General features: G+C 40.4%; 1 protein-coding gene across 1 annotated transcript in view; it reads right to left on the reverse strand.

The window, feature by feature from the left end:
• Positions 1-21683, reverse strand: part of LOC128622999 (NACHT, LRR and PYD domains-containing protein 12-like) — a 55909-nt gene that overhangs the window by 25731 nt on the left and 8495 nt on the right. Inside the window, exons 4-6 of the mRNA XM_053649824.1 lie at positions 19347-19463; positions 17685-17738; positions 15754-17538 (exon numbers count right to left, since the gene is read on the reverse strand). Coding sequence (XP_053505799.1) covers positions 15754-17538; positions 17685-17738; positions 19347-19463 — 1956 coding nt within the window. The remainder of the gene's footprint in view (positions 1-15753; positions 17539-17684; positions 17739-19346; positions 19464-21683) is intronic.

The raw sequence follows: 21683 nt of genomic DNA on the forward strand, positions 1-21683 counted from the left end.
ATTGACTAACACTAATTAATTAATAATCAGTAGTTATATCATACACTTTCTGTCAAACTGTCAATCAAAGTAGTGTGTGCTGATTTAAGACCCTGTGGTACCCTTTAGGAGGTAAAAATGATTATAAGAGCTGTTTAAAAAGAATCCGTATTACAAGACTTCCAAAAACATAACCCTTAAGAGATAAAAATGTTTAAAAGAACTGTTTAATAGAATCGCATGTATTGTTTAAACTGGAAGATAAATTTTCACGAGATGTTAGATATTATGCATTATTATAGACAATATAGATGTAATAGTGTTTGCGCTGTGTAATTTAGACGAACCGTTGGTTTCTCATTTTAGCTCATCACCTAAGTTTTGTTTTTATTTTGAGGAATACTTCAAAAAGGAGATGGCTGTCTATCATAACAGTAAGTGTTGTGTTATTATTATTATTATTATTATTATGTTATTATTATGTTATTATTATTGTTATTACGCACTATAGACTCTGGATTGAGCTGGGATCACGAGTTGTTAGAATCGTGGAACGCTTGTGCATTTTCCCCGGCTCTTGGAGAAACACGTACCAGTGAATGTCTGACTACGGTAGACGATGACTCTGAGGCTCTACCTTCAAATCAAGAAGCTTACGGTCGTGAGCTGCCGGCTATTACAGACAACAGAGCCTTATTTGAACTGATACAATCTGGGTTCAAGACCAACGACGGGGCATATTGCAGGTATTGAAAAGAGTTTTGCTGTCTTCGGGGAGTGTCTGGATGGCCTTGAGAAGAAGCAGAGTTTTTATAATCAATGTGTGATGGATACTTTACAATGACACACCATTTTGGATAAACATATTATAGCTACACAGAGACTCCTTGCTGGAGAGATTCTCCGCGCTGGTCATGACCAATATCTGATGACGGAGTTGTTAAAGCAGATTGTATAAAACTCGGGTAAGTCACACAATACGTTTTTCATACAGCTGTGTGTTTACATGTATTAATTGCTAATTCGACTGTATTTACTGTATGTGATTTTTTTTTTTACTAGTTTTGTTTAAATTTTAAAATCTGTTAAAAATGTCAAAGCGTTTTGGGGGAACAGTTTGTAATCAGGGAGCAGTAATTAAATCTAGAAAATGCGACGATGATTGTTTGTGTTCCTTTGAACAGCGTGGTAACAAAGAGACATTACAGTATATAATTCGGACAATGGAGGATATGAATAGATCTGAGTCTACCACTGATATGTTGTTGGAATTATTAAACATGGTGAGATCAATGGCTGACGATCAAGCAGAATCAATTCCAACTTCGTCATTAGACCATGCTTCAAATTCACAACACGTGGGGTGGGGTTCAGACAGCGAATCGTATCATACGTTTAATTCTTCAGAGACAAATTTTAGGTAATCTGAATCTGCTATTGAATCTATTGTAAGAGACGGTGAGATGTTGGTGGTTATACGGTGGTACCGAGACTCAGATTTAATAGTTTGGAGATACAGCGTTGTATAAATACGGGTGTGATAACCGCCCCGGACCTGGCTGCGTACACTATATTTCTGCATGATATCATTCTGAAATAGTGTCGTTTTCCAGACTGTTGGCTGGTGATGGGGGTTTAATCAACATAACGTTGAGAGGCCCTAGTCTACCCTCTGATGTTAACGCTGTCTTATCACCTGACAACAATTACGATGTGTGAGTGTTCACAAACCAGATTGAGAACATTATGCAAAGCAATTTTAACGTGTGGACTTATGACTGTTTGGATCTAAATCTGTCTTTAGCTCGTGGTAAACACAGTGGTGCTTATTCAAAGATACGCGATCTAGCCCATAACGAAGTGATTGCCAGAAACAGAATGAATCTGTTTTTCTGCAACAATATATCTAACAATCTGTGTTTTGCAATCAGTCTGGCCCATTTTCTACATCCACAAACGTCGTGTACTGATCTAGAACCAATAGCCAAGTCTCTGCAGAACACTGTGGGGTATTCAGTGCAGCAAAAGATAGGGTTCAATGACATCACACGTTTTTAACGGTTGTTACACATTAAAATAGTGGTGTTCCATAGAACGTGTACTGGTATGTTGGAACGGTATAAAACCAATGACGTGCCTCATAACCAGACCAGGTTCTTGTACACAACGGAGGTTATTTCATGATTAAGAACCTAAAAGTGTTCATAGGTACCCCATACATGTGCGACTACTGTCACCAATGATTTACTAGCCATAGAGACCATAGGTGTAAATACGTTTGCAATGTTTGCAATGCACCTGATTGTCATAAATTCACTAAGTCATGGGGTCTGATAATAGTCGTCTTATACTGGCATACACAGACACTATTGTATGTAATAAAAAACATTTCACACTACACAATAGGACAGTCATTAAAACGTTTAAGGTGTTGTACAACAAACGAGTGCTGCTCCCTGATTTCAGAATGCTCCCATATAGCCTCTGACAATCCTTTTCGACATGGGGTTTCGAGACACAGACGGTTTTGATCTCAGATTACAACACCTGTTTTCATGTGGGATAAGCGGTCCTTCAAACTCTGGAAAGTCATATTTTGTAAAAATGTTGTTGCAAAATGCTGTACAGTTGATTTCTAAAAAAATTGAAAATATTGTGTATATTTATGATTGTTGTCAACCGTTGTATGATGAATTGTTGAAAATATACAAAATGAAATTTGTTGAAGGATTACCACAGACTCTGAATGATGATGCTCTGTTTCCTGCCAACACAACAAATTTGTTGATCCTTGATGATTTGATGAAAGAGGCCAGCGGAAGCAACGAGGTGGAAAAAGTGTTCACCCAGTATGTACATCATAGAAATCTTAGTGCTATTTATATTGTGCAGAATTTATTTTGCCAAGGGAAAGCCAGCAGGACCATCAGCTTAAACACAAATTGTCTGATGTTTAAAAACCCCAGAGACGCCAATCAGGTCAGTGTGCTAGGAAGACAAATGTATCCTGGCAACATAAATTTTTTTATGGGGTGTTATCAAGACGCAACCAGCAAAACTTTCAGGTACCTGATGATTGATTATAAAAAAAAACACCCGAACACTATGGGCTCAGAACAGATTTACTTGGACCGCATCCTGTGGTGTATCTCCAGAAAAGAAGATAGTGAAAATGTCTGCCAGACTTTGTAGAAACTTGCCACTTTTAAAAATATTATTAAAAGCAACAGGCAAACAAAGAAGGATTATTTTACAAATTGCCACAAACGAACTCATTGTGACATTGCGTGAGGTAGCTCTTAATGTTCTCTTAAGCAATATACCGATCACATCGCACTAATACCAGAAACTGTGAAAGAGGAAAAGCATAATCAAATTTGCTGCACATAAGAAGATTGGGGTTAAAAGAAAGACACGTGTAAGAAAACCAACAGGGGGGATTTCTTCTACCGCTCTTAAACGTCGCCATTCCTTTCATCTCCAGCCTGATTGCATCTAGATAACAGGGATGGAGTACACAGAGAAGATGTTTTTAGTCCCGCAGCATCATTTGGATAAACTAAAGACTGGTACCCCCTGCGATTCTATTCAGCAGGTTTTGGAGAATGATTTGGACATAGCTATACGAAATATTTTGCACTGATCTTACTTGGATAATTATGAAAATGCGAAGCTGTACACAAGCGTTTTACAGTGCTTTTTAACACTGGCTAGACAAGGGGACCATGAAAACAGTAAATTAACATTAACACTTCCACAGACTAATCACTCTGAAAAAGAAAAGCTGTCTGCGCCGCCTAGCGTAAACCCCCACTATGATTTAGATAATGTATTGGATGATATTTTGAAGAATGTTCCACAGAGGAGTGTAAAAAATGCTCGCTACATTTTAGATAAAATGTCTATGAGTTTGTGTTTAAAGGTAGAACAATCCCTGGTTCACACATGCTCGATTTAGTTAAAAGCATCACTACTCTGCAAAAGATTTGATGCCTGAAGACCTGTCGGCTGGCTCGAATTTCTGGAGGCTTTTGCTACTTTAAACATACCATACTCAATGGTACCAAACCATTATGTCAAACACACAATTAACTCTTACAAAACCAAATCGACGTCACCTATAACCAACTCGTCTAAGAAGTGTAAAAACAGAAAATACTGCCATCAGCACAATCAAATTATTCAGATGGCCCTGTATTCAAATCACCCACTCTTGACCCAATTCAGTGGTTAAGTTTTTAATCAGCGAGTTTTCTAATGTTTATGATCTCATTATTATCTGTATTGCTGGATGGGGGCGTCTGTATAATAATAATAATAATAATAATAATAATAAAGAATCAAAAGAAGAAGAAATCTCTGTTCTTTATTTATATTGAAAAAATCTATTGGACATAAACATTTCACCTGTCTGAACACAATGAATACATTTGAAAACATTTTCATTACAACAAACTTTTTTTAGTTTTAGTTTTTTTCATAAATGCCGACACCATCTTGTCATTTTTAATAAAATCGCCGGTATACAGCTTTAACACACCGTCATAATAATACCCCTTTACCATGTGATAGAGACAAAAAACATCAATGCTGCCCGCAGGTCTCTGATGAAAAGTCTTGGACTTGTACTGATGAATGCTGAACCACTCTAGAATTGCAGTTTAGAAAGTTTTTGATATTCTTCAGAAAACGAATGTCATCTGGTTTATTACCAAAGCTGTCGAAAAAACAACCCATGCTCACCTCGTTTATGTAGATGGCTAACCAGTGTTCACCCGGGAGTCCTGAAGGATGCGTGTTGATTATCACCATTGACGGTAATTTCTTAAGGTAGCTTTTGGTAGGTAGTCACATGGGAGTACACCGAGAAAATGGGTATTATATGAGACCTTATCCATTATAGTCATCAGCTGGATGGTGTCCAATTTGCCTATTAATAGTAATCAACCAGGATCTGTCTGCGATTTGACACTTCGACGATACTGTCAAATATGGCATAAACAATTAAGTTGCTCATTCATTGTAGAGGCTGTCTAAAACGTGCTTCCAGTCTAATATTTTCAGACTTGATAAGCGATACGTGCTGACTGCCGTCTTTGTCTGGTGTGAGATTTAACGCATTAAGGGTATAACCATGCCAAAATCCTCCCTATTAATAGAGGCTGATTTTTAAGATGCTTTCCAGAAGCCAGCGCTAACTGGTAAAATTCACGCACTGCAGATCCACTTCCATATTCAGGCTGCAAAGGCTTCGTGGGGTGCTGCTGCCTATCCAGATAAATGGCCAAATATTCTAGTCATAGTTTTTAAATGCGAACAGATTTTTATTACAGGAGACTGTAAATGCGTCATTATCAACCATAGCCAGAACCACAGATTTTGGTAGAGTTCCTAAGAACAAGTTTTCTTGATTACAAACACATGAGCCTACAGGAACTGAGAAGTTTTTCACACATACTCTGTCAATGGGATATTTAGCAGGCGTTGAGAGCATTGCTTGTGCATGCCCCAATCTCACACCTGGTGATACAGACACTTTTTTCACAAACAGCGAAGCTGACATGATGTTTAGTTTATAGGCCACAGCGTCGCTCCGCATCAAAAAGAATTCATCTTTTGCCCTCGTCATATGAATTTTAATGTCCACACCATTAAGCATTAGTTTTTCTTGAAAGAATATTTCGCAGTGAATGGGTGCTAGTAGATCAACCACATTGCTGGCGTTGGTAAAGGCAGCTTGTTTGGTCAAACCTCTATTACCACCAGCGGGATCTGTTACGTCCATGTGACCAGCCATGTCTTTGTAAAAGAGCCCCGCTGAGAATACCATTTCAAGAGCATCTTTACCATAATTGGTAAGGCACTCTATTATGCAAGGATAAGGATATGTGTTGGAGCTTTGTGATATGAGACGGTCTTGTGAAATTATTGTAGATCCAGCATAGTTAATAAGTCCCACGGGGGCTCCGTCTGCAATGTCTGTACCGTCTGCATTAGTGATTTTGAGACGTTAAAAAAACAGTGTGTTGTTTAGGTCTACACAATCCTCTCTAGTCCCCGCTATAAAAAACTCCAGAGGTGATGTTTCTGATATAGCTGACAACAGGGGTACTATGTATTTTTTTCAATAACGGTTTGAGTCAAGAGCACTGTGAACAGATCCAGTTCGGTTTTTAAGCATTCTTCTGACATAATGTGTAGTAAAGACATGGTCTAAAATATTGTTTTAATGCAGGACTTTGGTCTTTTTGCTGTAGAGATTATTGCTGTCCTCTTGTGTTTGCGTTTTACAACTGAATATTTCTTGGTGTTATGTTTTCTTTTCTTCATCGGTTGACCACTCCTCCGAACCCCTGGTGGTCTAGATGCTCTTCTGTGAGCCATCACAATTAGTCCAGACTTTCTGGAGTGGTGTTATTATTATTATTATTATTATTATTATTATTAAGAATATGCAATAATGTGTTGCTAACAACATCGCTTAGTATGTTTTTTGCAGCTGATTTAAGATGCAGCTTGGCTATGCTAATACCACATTTTAGTAACGGAATAGCCATTCTAAAGAGACCTCTAAACATACCCCCTAACCCGGCTCCATACATAACCCCGCCCCCTGCGTAGCTTTTTTTATTTATACAAATTGTTTCACAGGCCTAAAATGTAGCTTGGCACACAGCTTCCCATAACTGAAGGGCATGTCTCGATTTTGATCATCTTTCACTTGTATGGTTATCTCGCTGACGGACAATTTATTACCCGATACGTAGTGTGTCATTTCTCGACAGAAGGATTACACATAAATCATGCACATATGTACACATACATAAAACGTCTACAATTCTAACACGTCTGGACAATCAGTCACAACATGTAGTATTTTTGTGATAAAATCAAGTTGGATCACATGTATTAATAAACATAGGCAACAAAGCAGACCAGTCGCACCATACCTCTCACAAGACACATCTGATTCATGAGGTTTGTTAAATGTTTTGGTCAACATCGCATCCATTTACAGTGACAGGTACATCAGCACAGTCCATAAGGCATTTGTACATCATGCTAGACATCTCGCACCTAATATGGCGCTTAAGCAGACTCTTTGCTAATCCTGTAGCACTACACGCATTTCCCATCTCAAATGACTGGTGTGATCCCCTTCCAGCTGTCCATGGGATCAGACTGAATACAGCAATCTGTATCATCAATACCAGCGTAGACAGATGCCCCTGTTAAAGTACCGGTTGTTCCGTATGGATTTGTAAGGAAACTTAGGTTGTGATATCCTAATTCCTTGCAGAAATTATCTAGCCAACTTGTGGGAGGGATTCTAGCATTGTTGCGTTGTCATCTGGCAAAGCCAGTGCTGTTTCCGAGGTGTTGCTGTAGCAGGCATATGCAGAATTTTGAGACATCTTGTATATGTGGCCACTGTAATACCTTCCACCCTGTTTTTAATCATTGCTGCATGAGGGCGGTCTTAATACAGGGTCTCTGGTGTTGGTAACACCCTGCTCAGGGTTAAACATCAGCGCCTTTACAACATCATGCTCATGAAGAATTTTTGACAAACTAACCCCTTGTTGTTTTTTTCTTGGAGCAAAAGTTAACTCCACACGTTTTTCATCAGATTCTCTTATAGGTGTAATGCAGGACAGTCTTCTAGGGATATTAGGAGTTCTCGGAGCAGCCATTGTAACAGGAAGTTGCAGACTGTCTTCTGTGTTTTAACTACAATGTCTTAAACTGATATTTAAAACCATTAACACCCCCAGACACTAACTCATTATCATAAACAAACTGATAGGATTACGCCACACCCCTGGTCCTAATATAAGCATGCCCCACAAACTGTCGGTCAGGAAAAACACAAAGAGTCATAAATTAGATGCACATAGCCTACAGAACAGGTAGAGTCATAAATTTAAACGATCTACAAAAACTGTCTGCCGGTGAAACATATGTGTACGGGCGGGGTGTAGAGAGAGAGAGAGAGAGAGAGAGAGAGAGAGAGAGAGAGAGAGAGAGAGACAGAGAGAGAGAGATGTGAATCGGTTTTTAACATCATTAATGCTTTACCCAACGATTGGAAGACATCTCGCAAAAACTTGTCTTCTAGTTTAAACAATACATGCGAATCTATTAAATAGTTCTTTTAAACATTTTATCTCCTAAGGGCTATGTTTTTGGAAGTCATGTAATACGCACGGATCTTTTAAACAGCACTTTTAAATGTTTTATCTCCTAAGGGCTATGTTTTTGGAAAACATGTAATATGGATTCTTTTTAAACAGCTCTTATAATCATTTTTACCTCCTAAAGGGTTATGTTTAAAAGACACATAACATGCTGTCACGATCTCGCCGGCAGATGGCGATGTGGCGACAACGTGCACGAGCGGCTGGAGAGTGCGCACGTGCACGTGCTTGAGGTGCGCATGGATGCTAAAGCTGTGTCAAGTGTTGCCAGCTGTCGGCAATTACGAGACTGGTTACTTAAACCCCTCGCGTTGCTGCACACATCGCACAGCATTAAAGTAAAGTCAAGTAAAGTAATGTAAAGTAAAGCAGAGAAAGAACTAATGGTAAAAGGACTAATAGAGAAGATGACGGAATGATTAATGGTGCCAAGTTGTGATGTTGCCATACTCTGTCTGTTTTCCTGTTCCTTAATTTATGCCCTGTCATAGTGAAGAGTGTGTATGCTAAGCCTTGTCAAGAGTGATTGTGCCATTTCATAGTTTAGAGTGCCTATGCCTTGCCATAGTTAAGAGGGTTCATGCCTTTGTTTAGTGAGTGCTCATGCCTAAGTTAGAGGTGTGTACCTGCCTAAGTTAAATGAATGTTTCGTACATCAGTTAAGCTACTGGTTCTAGGCCTAGGCCTGTCCTAAGTTTTATGCTTCATGACTCATCCCGAGTTGAGGGATAGGTTTTCCGTTGTATGTCTTTAGCTTAAGTTCAAATAAAGACGTCACTCCTGTGCTTACTTCCTGTCTTGGGTCCTGTTTCGTAACGCACATGCAATTCTTTTAAACAGATTCTTTTTTTTAAAAAAAAAAAACGTTTTACCTCCTAAATTTTTTTATTCAAAGTCAAACTGTCTCCCAAAAAGCGTTATCAACGTTTGTTTTCATTTATTTCACAAACATATATTCTAATCATTTATGTACAGATTCAAACATCATGCTTTTTCTAACAATATGGTCACGCAAACGAAATCCCCCCCCAAATAGTAACACAAACGTATGCCCAATATTAACCATTGATACGCTTTTTCAGACGTATCTCGCCCAACCCCAATCTCATTAACATAAATATCTTTGTCAGGAGCTACTCACACACACACACACCCCCACCACAGATCCAGACACCCAGGGGGGCCAGATTGACGAACTGATACAGTCGACAGCGTTACCCCCACCCCTGGTCATAAATTAGGTTACCTACAGAAATGTCAGCCAGGGAAGCACAAAGGGTCATAAATCAGCACACACTACCTTGATTGACAGTTTGACAGAAAGTGTATGATATAACTACTGATTATTAATGAATTAGTGTTAGTCAATTTGTCCCCTTTCTTGCTTCCACTTGTTGATGTAATTAAAATGGATAAAGTTAATAGAGAACTACAGCTAACTACCTACTATCTAGAGTAGGGTTTACACTCATCCTGTATAATATGGGATTGTCCTGTCTTGAAAAAATAAAATTGAGTTAATACGGCATGTTATTTGTCCTGTATTCACGTACACATCGTTTCATACATACACTAAGTCTCCACAGTGGTGAGAAACATAATAGTGAATAAAATGAAACCTATTTCACAAGAAATAGAAGAGAATGTACATGTGTGAGCTTGCATGGCAAAGTCATTGTTGCCCTGGTTATGGAAACTCAGTCAAGCGGTTCTTAAAAAATGACTTCCAACACAAATTCCCAGTGAAACACAAGAGTCTGTGGAGGTACAGGTGTGAGACGGGATACAGTCCTGTCCCTGACAATGAATACAACTCAAACTGTACAGTTTACTGTGGAGCAGGCAACTGGTGATAATCATGTCCGAGCGGCTAAAGAGCAGAGTGAAATCACTTAGTTCCTTCTACCTCAGACTTCCCATGAAGAGGATATGGCTTGTAGCTCTTATTTAATACATTTTTATGTTATGTACTGTTTTTTTTTAGATATCTGATTGAATGATGTGTTTTCCTGATTACAATTAACTAAAAAAAATCGCCATAAAAGAAAGGCTCTTAGTCTAACTGGTAACAGGGGCACTCTCAATGCTGAGTTAGTAATCAGCTGAACGTGATCTGGGAAGTGGGTCATGTGACTGATCATCTGGTGGAGTTTGTAGTTAGTTGTGCTGCTGGGAAATGTAGTTCAGTCCAGGTGTTTGGTTGTGGTGTGGAATTCTGGGAGTTGTTTTGAAAGCAGGTGACACAAGAATCATTTTCAGGTGCTATTAGGAAATATTTTGGGGAACTGTCGGTGTTAGAACCAAGCTGCCAGCTGCCACTGTAGGGCACTTGAGCAAGACCCTTAACCCTCTTTGCTCCAGGGGCGCCATATTATGGCTGTCCCTGTGCTCTGACCCCAACTTCCTAACAACCTGGGATATGTGAAGAAACTAATTTCACTGTGCTGTAATGTACACCAATCAGTCATAGCTTTAAAATTACTGACAGGTGAAGTGAATAACAGTGATTATCTCGTTATAATGGCACCTCTCAAGGGCTGGGATATATTAGGCAGCAAGTGAACAGTTGACTGGGTCAGAGCATCTCCAAGTCTTGTGGGGTGTTCCTGGTATGCAGTTGTCAGTACCTACCAAAAGTGGTCCAAGGAAGGACAACCGGTGAACCGGCAACAGGGTCATAGGTGCCCAAGGCTCAGTGATGCATGTGGGGAGTGAAGGCTAGCCCATCTGGTCCGATCTCATAGACAAACTACCATAGCACAAATTGCTGAAAAACCTAATGATGGCTGTGACAGAAAGGAGTCAGAACACACAGTGTATCACAGCTTGCTGTGTATGGGGCTGCGTAGCTAAAGACCGGTCAGAGTCCCCATGCTGACCCCTGTCCACTGCTGAAAGTACCTACAATGAACATGTGAACATCAGAACTGAACCATGGAGCAATGGAAGAAGGTGGGCTGGTCTGATGAATCAGGTTTTCTTTTATATCAGTTGGAAGGCCGGGTGCGTGTGTGTCACTTACCTGGATGGCACCAGGATGCACTGTGTGAAGTAAGCAAGCAGGTGAAGGCAGTGTGATACCCTAGGCAATGTTCTCCTGAAAAACGTTGGGTCCCGGCATTCATGTACATGTTATTTTGATACACACCACCTACCTAAACATTGTTGCGAGAAAGCAGTCCAACCAGGGTCTGAAATTAACTTTGTCGTCCACCTGCCAAAGTGTCTGGTAATTCTCACCTGCGTGTAATTAGACAAAGTCTCTTTGTGCTTTCAGTTGCCGCCCGTAAAAATGAGATTGAGTGAAGGTGCGCTCACACATACAGCGATTTTATCTCTGCAAGTCGCCAGTTGCTGTACTATGATGTTGCCAGTAGGCGTTCCTACTACTGGTTGCCATAGTAACATATGTGGCACAATTAGCATTCCACTTTTGACAACAAACCAGTTTCCTTGCCACTAAAATAAAACATTCTGTAGGGAGAGTGTTTGTATATAAAATCCACCAGTGTATATATGCATCATGTCCTTTAAGATGAAGAAGAAGCAGTTCGTGCTCTTTGCCATTGCTCCCACCTATCTGTGGCAAAAGCGCAAGCGGCAATTAGCTTATATTAGCTTATGGCCTTAGCATGTTTAAAGTAAAATAATAATAATAATGAAATACTCTGACAACAATTCACCCTCATTTGTCAGGTGGCAGGTTCTAACTTCATACCCTGAATTCGACCCAATAAACCTACGAACCATCCTATATAACAATGCATGATGGGAACTATGTTACGTAAAAAGTTTGTTTTGCTAATGGCTCACAGTCTGAATCTTAACTTGGATGAAAGACGAGGTAAAATGCCACAATGAAATTTGGTCTAACAAACATGTTTCTTAACAACTTTCAAAAACACATAAAAACACAGAGGTTTACAAGGTGTTTAGCGAGACTCTCAAGGAGATGGGCTTTAATCACTCAACTGATAGATTATTATAACTACAGCTAAAAAGAAAGCCACAATAAGCTTGCAGAGCTGGTATCTTGATGGACGACTGTTATGAGCGGAACCCCGGAACAAAAACAGGTGCCGTCTGACCAGGGACAGGACAGTTAACTCACATGCTATCTTGTGAAAGCTAGCAGAGCCAAGGACAAATACAATTGTATACTTATTTTTGTTACGCCACGGTCAGCAGAGGGCATTGCGGCACGGCTTCTGACTGGTCACGTGACTCTTTTGTTTTCGTTTGCTTCCTGCTTGGACATTAATTTAAGTCTGATCATGTCTCTGATTTGCCCCAGGTGTTCATGTTTTGGTTTGATTATGTTGACTATTTAAACCCCTCGGTGACTGCGCACTTGGCGCAGTATTATTTGGTTTACGTTTGTCATGTCAAGGAAGTATGACGGTATGTGCTAACGTGTAGCATGCTAGCGGTCGTAGCTAGATGTCCAGAGTTGAAGTATAGTCAGTAGAGACCGCGCTCGCTGTGTTTTGTTTGTTTGCTAAGTAATAAAGACTTTGACCTGCACCTGTATCCGCCTCCAGTCCCGTTTCGTAACAGAATACTGCGCCCAAAATGCGGAAGCAGCAGGTCGCCATGAGCGCCGCCGAAGAGGCCAGGATTTGGGCGCTTTACCGTTCGTCCCTGGAGATGAGCAAAAAGCTCGAAGAGGAAATTGCTCAGTGCAAAGCCGAGCTGCGCGCCGCGTCATCCCTCGCACCATTTACCCCGTCCCCGCCACCGAAGAGCGACGCCGTGTAAGACAGCCAGCAAAGTGACCTGAGCATCTGGGGCTTCCCACTGCAGGGGAGGTACACCATGCTGCGCAGTCCAGAGGTGAAGGCTGGCCCAGAAATTTTTTTGGGGGGGGAAATGAGGACAGCAGAGCTCCAGCCTGAGGCCTACAGGGAGGTCTCAGCTGTGGAGCTCCCACCTGAGGTCAACATGGCGACCTCAGAGGGACAGCTTGAGGCGGCTGAGGAGGCCGTCCCGCTGCCCTGCCCGGCCGAGGAAGCTGTCCTGCTGTCCAGCCCAGCCAAGGAGGCCGTCCCGCTGCCCTGCACAGCCGAGGAAGCTGTCCTGCTGTCCAGCCCAGCCGAGGAGGCCGTCCCGCTGTCCAGCCCGGCCGAGGAGGCCGTCCGGCTGCCCTGCACAGCCGAGGAGGCCGTCCCGCTGCCCTGCACAGCCGAGGAAGCCGACCTGCTGTCCAGCCCAGCCGAGGAGGTCGTCATGCAGCCCGGCACGGCCGAGGAAGCCGTCCTGCTGCCCTGCCCGGCCGAGGAGGCCACCCAGCTCTCCAGTGCCTCCGGGGACGGCGCCCAGTGTCCCAGAGCCGCCGGGGGCGGTGCCCAGAATTCCAGGGGCGGCACCCCGTGTCCCAGTGCCGCCGGGGACGACTGTTATGAGCGGAACCCCGGAACAAAAACAGGTGCCGTCTGACCAGGGACAGGACAGTTAACTCACATGCTGTCTTGTGAAAGCTAGCAGAGCCAAGGACAAATACAATTGTATACTTATTTTTGTTACGCCACGGTCAGCAGAGGGCATTGCGGCACGGCTTCTGACTGGTCATGTGACTCTTTTGTTTTCGTTTGCTTCCTGCTTGGACATTAATTTAAGTCTGATCATGTCTCTGATTTGCCCCAGGTGTTCATGTTTTGGTTTGATTATGTTGACTATTTAAACCCCTCGGTGACTGCGCACTTGGCACAGTATTATTTGGTTTACGTTTGTCATGTCAAGGAAGTATGACGGTATGTGCTAACGTGTAGCATGCTAGCGGTCGTAGCTAGATGTCCAGAGTTGAAGTATAGTCAGTAGAGACCGCGCTCCCTGTGTTTTGTTTGTCTGCTAAGTAATAAAGACTTTGACCTGCACCTGCATCCGCCTCCAGTCCCGTTTCGTAACAATTTTCTTTTATTCTTTCTTCTAATTGAATTGTTTAGTATTGTTTGGTATATAGCTTTCTGTTCATTCTTTCATATATAATAATATGACTGGCATAGGTGGGGGCCCCTGACGAAGTTGTTGCTTAGGGTCCCCAAATGTTTAGAAACGGCCCTTAAGATCATTGGGCGGGAGAGGAATGGGGAGAGAAGGGGGGGGATGTGTGGGGAGAAGGGAGAAATGGGGGTAGTACTCAGTAGATAATGATATATTCAGGGAAGTTAGCAATTAGCAGCCTACTGCTAATAGTCAGTTATGCAGCTTTGTATGTAAATTATTGTGATGGAGCTAATGGTTTACTGAAGAGAGAGAAATGACACAATGAATAAGGATGTTTTGATTTAGTGTTACATAATGACCTCCATTCATACATGTTCGAGACAGAATTTACAGAAGAAGAACTGCACCAGAGAGAAGAACATCAGGGGGAAGAGAGCAACTGTAGATCTTTCACAATTACACTGAGACAAATAATTGAAGTTGGCAACAACACAAACAGCGACCATAATGTTAGCTGGCAATGTTACATGATTATTTACCTTTGCGTGTGTGACCTTACTAGCCATATTACTAGTAGTTACATGGGTAAATCAAGTAGGGTTAGGGTACTTGTTAACATATATTAACAAGTTCTCCTATTTCAGTTAATTTACTTTTGTTCTGGCTATGGAGCTTCTCTGCTCTCTGTTTTTTTACTAAATACAGACAGTATCTCTGTTTTCTTTAACATCTTCTCCAGTGGAAGACCCAGAAACTCACTTTCAAATCTCTTTTATAGACCTCTGGTTTGAAGTGCAGCTGCACAGGAGTAAATATATATAATACTGGTTGATCACAGTAGGGATTCCCAATGGTTGAATTACGTATTGGTGTACTGCATTCTGGGTTTTGTAGTGTTTGGGTGAAAAATGGAAATTGACACCAAAACATGAAATCAACTAAAATATATAGAGTAAGTGATACAGTCCTGTAGAACAGAATACTACTGTGGCAGTGGGGGCATCGTTGAGGGTCAGATGCGGACAGAGAGGAGGCGGGGAAACTGGCAGTTAATGCGTGATGATTCTCACCTGTGCCTTGTTACCGGTAGGATACTTGTGTGTTTCTCTGTAATTTTGTATTACAGCAATAAGTATAGTTTTATATACCATGTGTCTGTGTAATTGCACTTCATGTATAACAGAAATTCTGTAGAAAAATGTGAAGAAAAAAAAATTTCAAACTATAAAGATAAAATTAAAGATTCTAGATGCGAGTGTGATATTGCTAAGGTTTATGTAAATAAAAATACAATATTTCCAAATATCCAACATAAAACCAGCATTACTGTGGTAATAATAAATCATAATTTCAAGAACCTTTTTTAATTATTTCATAACTTCAGTCATAACTTCAAGGCTTCAATGTTTTTTTCCTCAAATGAAATCAGCTGACTTCCACATATTTAATACCTGCTCTTCAGTCTTACTCATTTGTTTATGCATTTTTATTCTCTAATTTATCCATTTGCATTAACGCCACCCTGTATCACCTTAAATTCAAAACATCCCAAAGTAAATATTTGTCAAAGTGTTTTCAGTTTCTCTCGTTCTAACACTGTAACAGTAGAACAGTTATATTCAGCTTTACTTACATTGCTTTTCTGGATGCTGAAATCACAGGCATCATCTTCAGAAGGACAGTTTCTGTTATCTTATCTGTACTGAAATATTTATTCAGGTCAAATTCTTCCAGCTCCTGTGCTGATGTCAGTAACATAAACACCAGAGCAGACCACTGTGAAGAAGAGAATTCACTTTGTTTTCCAGATTTCAGGTAGTGTTGGATTTCCTCCACTAGAGAATTATCACCCAGTTCATTCAGACAGTGGAACAGATTGATGGATTTCTCTGTAGGAAGATATCCACTGATCTTCTCCTTAATGTACTGAACTGTTTTCTCTATGCTCTGGGAGCTACTTCCTGTCTGTGCTACTAAGGCATCTAAGAGTTTCTGATTGGACTCCAGTGAAAGACCCAAAAGAAAGCGAAGGAAAAGATCCAGATATCCCGTCTGACTTTCTAAAGTCTGATCTACAGCACTCTTGTGTACATCTGAGATTGTAATTTTTTCCATCCACCATTTAGAGACCTGATTATGATCAAGAACATCTCTCTTTTCCATCATGAATGTCAGGTGCACATACAGAGCTGCGAGGTGCTCCTGAATGCTCAGATGAACAAAGCAGTACACTTTACTCTGGTGAAGCCCAAACTCCTCTCTGAAGATCTGCGTACACACACCTGAGTACACTGCTGCTTCTCTCACATCAACGCCACACTCTCTCAGGTCTTCCTCATAGAAGATCAGGTTTCCTTTCATCAGCTGCTGAAAAGCCAGTTGTCCCAGTTTAAGAAGCATTTCATCACTCTCCTGAGTGTTCTTTGAGTATTTTTCTCCTATGACACTTGTCTGAATGATGAGGAAGTGTGTGTACATTTGAGTCAGAGTCTTGGGGATCTCTCCACTCTCTGCTTCACCCAACATTCTCTCTAGAACAGTGGCTGAAATCCAGCAGAAGACTGGGATGTGGCACATGATGTAGAGGCTTCTTAATGACTTCAGGTGTGTGATGATGTCATTGGCCAGGCTCTGATCACTGATTCTCTTCCTGAAGTACTCCTCCTTCTGTGGGTCACTGAACCCTCGTACCTCTGTGACTCGATGGACACACTCAGAGGGGATTTGATCAGCTGCTGCTGGTCGAGAGGTGATCCAGATGAGAGCAGAGGGAAGCAGATTCCCTTTGATCAGGTTTATCAGCAGCACATGCACTGATGCTGATTCAGTAACATCACACACTCTCTCTGTGTTCTGGAAATCTAGAGGAAAACGACACTCGTCCAATCCGTCAAAAATGAACAGAACCTTTTCCAAACTGGACATTTCTGTTTCTTTTGTTTCATTAAAACAGACATGAAGGAGCTCCATCAGACTCAGTTTCTGGTCCTTCATCAGATTCAGCTCTCTGAAAGGAAGTGGAAATATGAGGTGGATGTCCTGATTTGCTTTCCCTTCAGCCCAGTCCAGAATGAACTTCTGCACAGAGACTGTTTTTCCGATGCCAGCGACTCCCTTTGTCAGCACAGTTCTTATGGGTTTGTCTTTTTCAGATAAGGGCTTAAAGATGTCATTGCATTTGATTGGTTTTTCCTCTGTTGTTGTTCTCCTGGATGCTGCCTCGATCTGTCTCACCTCATGTTCTTTATTGACTCCTCCACTGTCTCCCTCTGTGATGTAGAGCTCTGTGTAGATCTCATTCAGGACTGTTTGATTTCCCAGGTTTATTATCATTCCATTCAAACACTCAAACTTCTTCATCAGGTTTAATTTGAACTTTTTCTGGAATTCATTCACAGCAGCAGATTCTGGGTCGTGCCTGTGAGATGGTGAAGCAGGAAGATGTGGTGAGACATGGGGTCCAACTATTTTCTATGATCTATTCACTCTGTAGTTAATAACAGCAGAGAGGTTTATAATACCAGTGTGTCAGTGTCACAGTCATATTGCTGGTTTTGATCTTACCCTGTATCTGTGATGATGTTCTTTTCTATTCTGTCTCCTGCTCTCTGTGGAACACTGTGAACAAAAACTGTAGCTGTTAAAGAAGATAACTTCCATCACTTAAACACTATAGTCTAAACCTTTACTTTAATTTTGCTACAATAATTATTTTTGATTGCAGTAACATTCAGAAAACACAGTGCTCATCTGGCACCTGTTTTAATTCTAGGTATTCTAGATTATTTCCTTAAGGATGTAATAAATCACTTTGAATGAGCATGTAATGTTTCCTAAACAGAGACAAATACACAATTTTGTAAGAAATCTTGCCAGAAAGCACAACAGGTATAAAATGCCCAACTATAGCCAAGATAATATCACAGTCTGGATGTGACGCCAGTCCATCAGACATGGGGCAATTTATGTTAGCCAATCCACGTAGTGGCATGTGTTTGGGAATATGGGAAAAGTGGGGGAATGGGGGCAGTGCTCACTAGATAATGGTACATTCAGGGATCTGAGATAACTAGCTGTGATGGTGTGATTGTGATGGATTTAGGGTTGCCACATTCTACTAGGAAAAATCAAGGAACACTTACTTCTACCAACCCCACCTCACACTGCCCTTTCTTGGCATGTTACCTCAAAAATAAGTGGTTGAATCTTTGTAGGATTTATATGGAATTATCATTGTAATGTGTGGTCACAGCAAAGATCAAATGTTTAAATGTTGAAATGTTTTTCTTCAGTAGCTTCCTGCCTGTTTAACATATATTTTAAAGGTATTTCAGGAATACAAATTAGTAACAAGGAGGACTAGACTTCTTGGCAGCTTTTTATTTAGAGGCATCCCTGCCCATGACATTGAAGTCAAGTTATACATGTTAAACTGTTAAAATGTGGCTGTTGTAAACCATTTTCCTGCTTCTGTTAGACAAATGTGTTACTTGAACAATATCTAGACTCAGAGAAGAATGATGATTAGACATTCTATAGATTATTGAATTATAAATCCTTCTGTAAGCTGAACAAAGTTAGATAGATAAATGTCCATTATAGGGAACTCCTCAGTAAGAACATGATTGATGTAGAGCTACACAGGTTTGTTAAAGCAATATAAATTAGGCATGTTAGTTTACTAGCAAGCTAAGCCTGTTAAATTATTAGCACAACAATTTTTTTATAGTTAGCTGCTTAGCTGAGATGAAACGACGGTGCAACTCGGACCACAATTATTCCTCTGAACTCCTGTAAAAACAACCATCTTCTGCTGGCTTGGAAAGGTTGATAGTTTTCACAATGAGAGATTTTAGACAAAAAATTCTGGCATTTAAAAATCACTAAAGTCCTGCTATTTCTTGTTTGTAACTCAAGTTTCCACAAGTTATTACAATTCCACTGTGTTTTGTTTCCGGGAATATACGTCAGAGGGAGACATCAGATTGACGTGTCTCACTCAGAGGTCCAGATTGGTTGATCACAGTAGGGATTCCCAATGGTTTATTTATGTATTGGTGTATTGCAAAAACATGGATTCCGCTAAAATGCAGACAGTAAGCAATACAGTCCAGTACAACAGAATACTACATACCATGATATATAATATAATAAATTCTAGTTTTATGCCAGAATTTCCCTTTAACTGTGACTTTAGCAGTGACATTAACAGTGAGGAGATGTTACCTGTGTAGAAGTGAGGAGTCTTCATCTTTAAACTGCACAGGGATATTCATAGACCAAGCACTCTTCATGGAGATACAGCTGGGTGCTGGTGATTCTGATCTCTCTCCCTGGAGTTTACTGCACAACATGATAGACAGTCCTTTAGTGATTTATTTACACTCTTTACAGTTTTAACTACACTCTAAAAATAGTTCAGTGGCTTTGTAAATATCACAGTAATAAAAAGCATTACTACGTTAATAAAATCTCTGACTATCACTTAAGTGATTGAGTTGGACATACCAATATATAGAGCTGGGGTAGTTGATCCTGGACTCGAGTCCAATTATGTACAAACTTGGACTTGTCACAGACTCCAGTAAATTTAACATGGACACTGACATTTTGGACTCTGAAATTTTTCCAAGTACAGTCGAGACTGCGTCATGTGTAACACAGGGGCGGAACCTGGCCTGGGCATTGGGGGCTGTAGCCCCAGATAATTCCCCACTTGTTTGTCACTACGTAACTGAACGTCAGTAAAAGAAGACTGCCTGTAATTTTATATCTTCAGTTAACATGTCCGTAGTATTTCTTACTTGTATACTACTGATAGACCCGAGAAAACGTATCGTTATGGTGAAATAAGATTGTAGTCATATCACCCGCCCCTAAACATTAGCATTTGGTGGCTCCTGTCATGAATTTCACATAACATGTGAAATGTACTTCTTAATATAGTAAATATCATAAACCCTGCTGAGAGGGATTTATTTTTCACTTTAGGAATTAAAATGAAAAAAAAAAAAAGTTACAAGAACAGAGCTGTGTTCAGAAATGAATTTATCATTCATAGAGAGATTAAAAGCAGTAATAAAGCATGAAACTTGTTATGACAAGAAGATAACTTCCATCACTTAAACACTGTAGTCTAAATGTCACACATCGTAGCAGAGATACGAAGCAGAGATAAGGCGGATGCAAGTGCAGGATAACAGTTGTTTATTTAAAGAGACAGGCAGGCAGACAAATCCAAAACGTGATCCAAAACGTAATTCATAAACAGGCAAGAGGTCAGGCGATTGGCAAACAGGTATACACGGGGCTAGGCAGGAATCTAGGTCGATAACCAAAACAAGACACGAACTATGACGATGAACTGGAAGCGGATATCCAGCACTGACTACGACTACGACTACGACTACGACTACACTAACGCTAAACATTCACTTCTTATTACTTACTACTTAATCTTCCGCGTTGTGTGCTGGGAAGCGCGTGGTATATATGCGGACATGATTACCCTCGCAACTGCTAACAGCTGAGGGTAATCCGGACACACGTGACTTCCCAGCCAATGACGGAACAGGGAGGAGACATGATAAACATAAACAAAACACACGTGTCCCAATGTCACTACGGTCGACAGCGGAAAAGCAGGTGCTCGCGCATTTGCGCTTAAAGCACACTGCTTCAAGGGGGAATCGTGACACTAAACCTTTACTTTAATTTTGCTACAATAATTATTTTTGATTGCAGTAACATTCAGAAAACACAGTGCTAATCTGGCACCTGTTTTAATTCTAGGTATTCTAGGTGATTTCCTTAAGGATGTAATAAATCACTTTGAATGAATATGTAATGTTTTCTAAACAGAGACAAATACACAATTTTGTAAGAAATCCCCAGATAATTCTCCACTTGTTTGTCACTACGTAACTGAACGTCAGTAAAAGAAGACTGCCTGTAATTTTATATCTTCAGTTAACATTTCCGTAGTATTTCTTACTTGTATACTACTGATAGACCCGAGAAAACGTATCGTTATGGTGAAATAAGATTGTAGTCATATCACCCGCCCCTAAACATTAGCATTTGGTGGCTCCTGTCATGAATTTCACATAACATGTGAAATGTACTTCTTAATATAGTAAATATCATAAACCCTGCTGAGAGGGATTTATTTTTCATTTTAGGAATTAAAATGAAAAAAAAAAGTTACGAGAACAGAGCTGTGTTCAGAAATGAATTTATCATTCATAGAGAGATTAAAAGTATTAAAAATATCTCTCTCACTCTCTCACTCTCTCGGCCTATATAACTGTGAGGGAGAGGCAAATCATTGAAATGTCAGCTCAAACTGGAGGACACGATATAGTGTTATGGAATAACAAAACAGGTTCATTTGCATTTTCATACACTTGTAATATAATAAAAGTCCTACATATACCTCTATATCCTTTTTTTTAAATATAATATTTTGATAGGAAACTAGTCGTGGTGCTGATGACATGAAATAAAAACATTAAATGTAAATGGCAAGATGTAATTGTAGTATTATTAGTTACATTTTTGTTG

Source organism: Ictalurus furcatus, chromosome 19, assembly GCF_023375685.1.
Source record: "Ictalurus furcatus strain D&B chromosome 19, Billie_1.0, whole genome shotgun sequence".
Classification (NCBI taxonomy): Eukaryota; Metazoa; Chordata; class Actinopteri; order Siluriformes; family Ictaluridae; genus Ictalurus; species Ictalurus furcatus.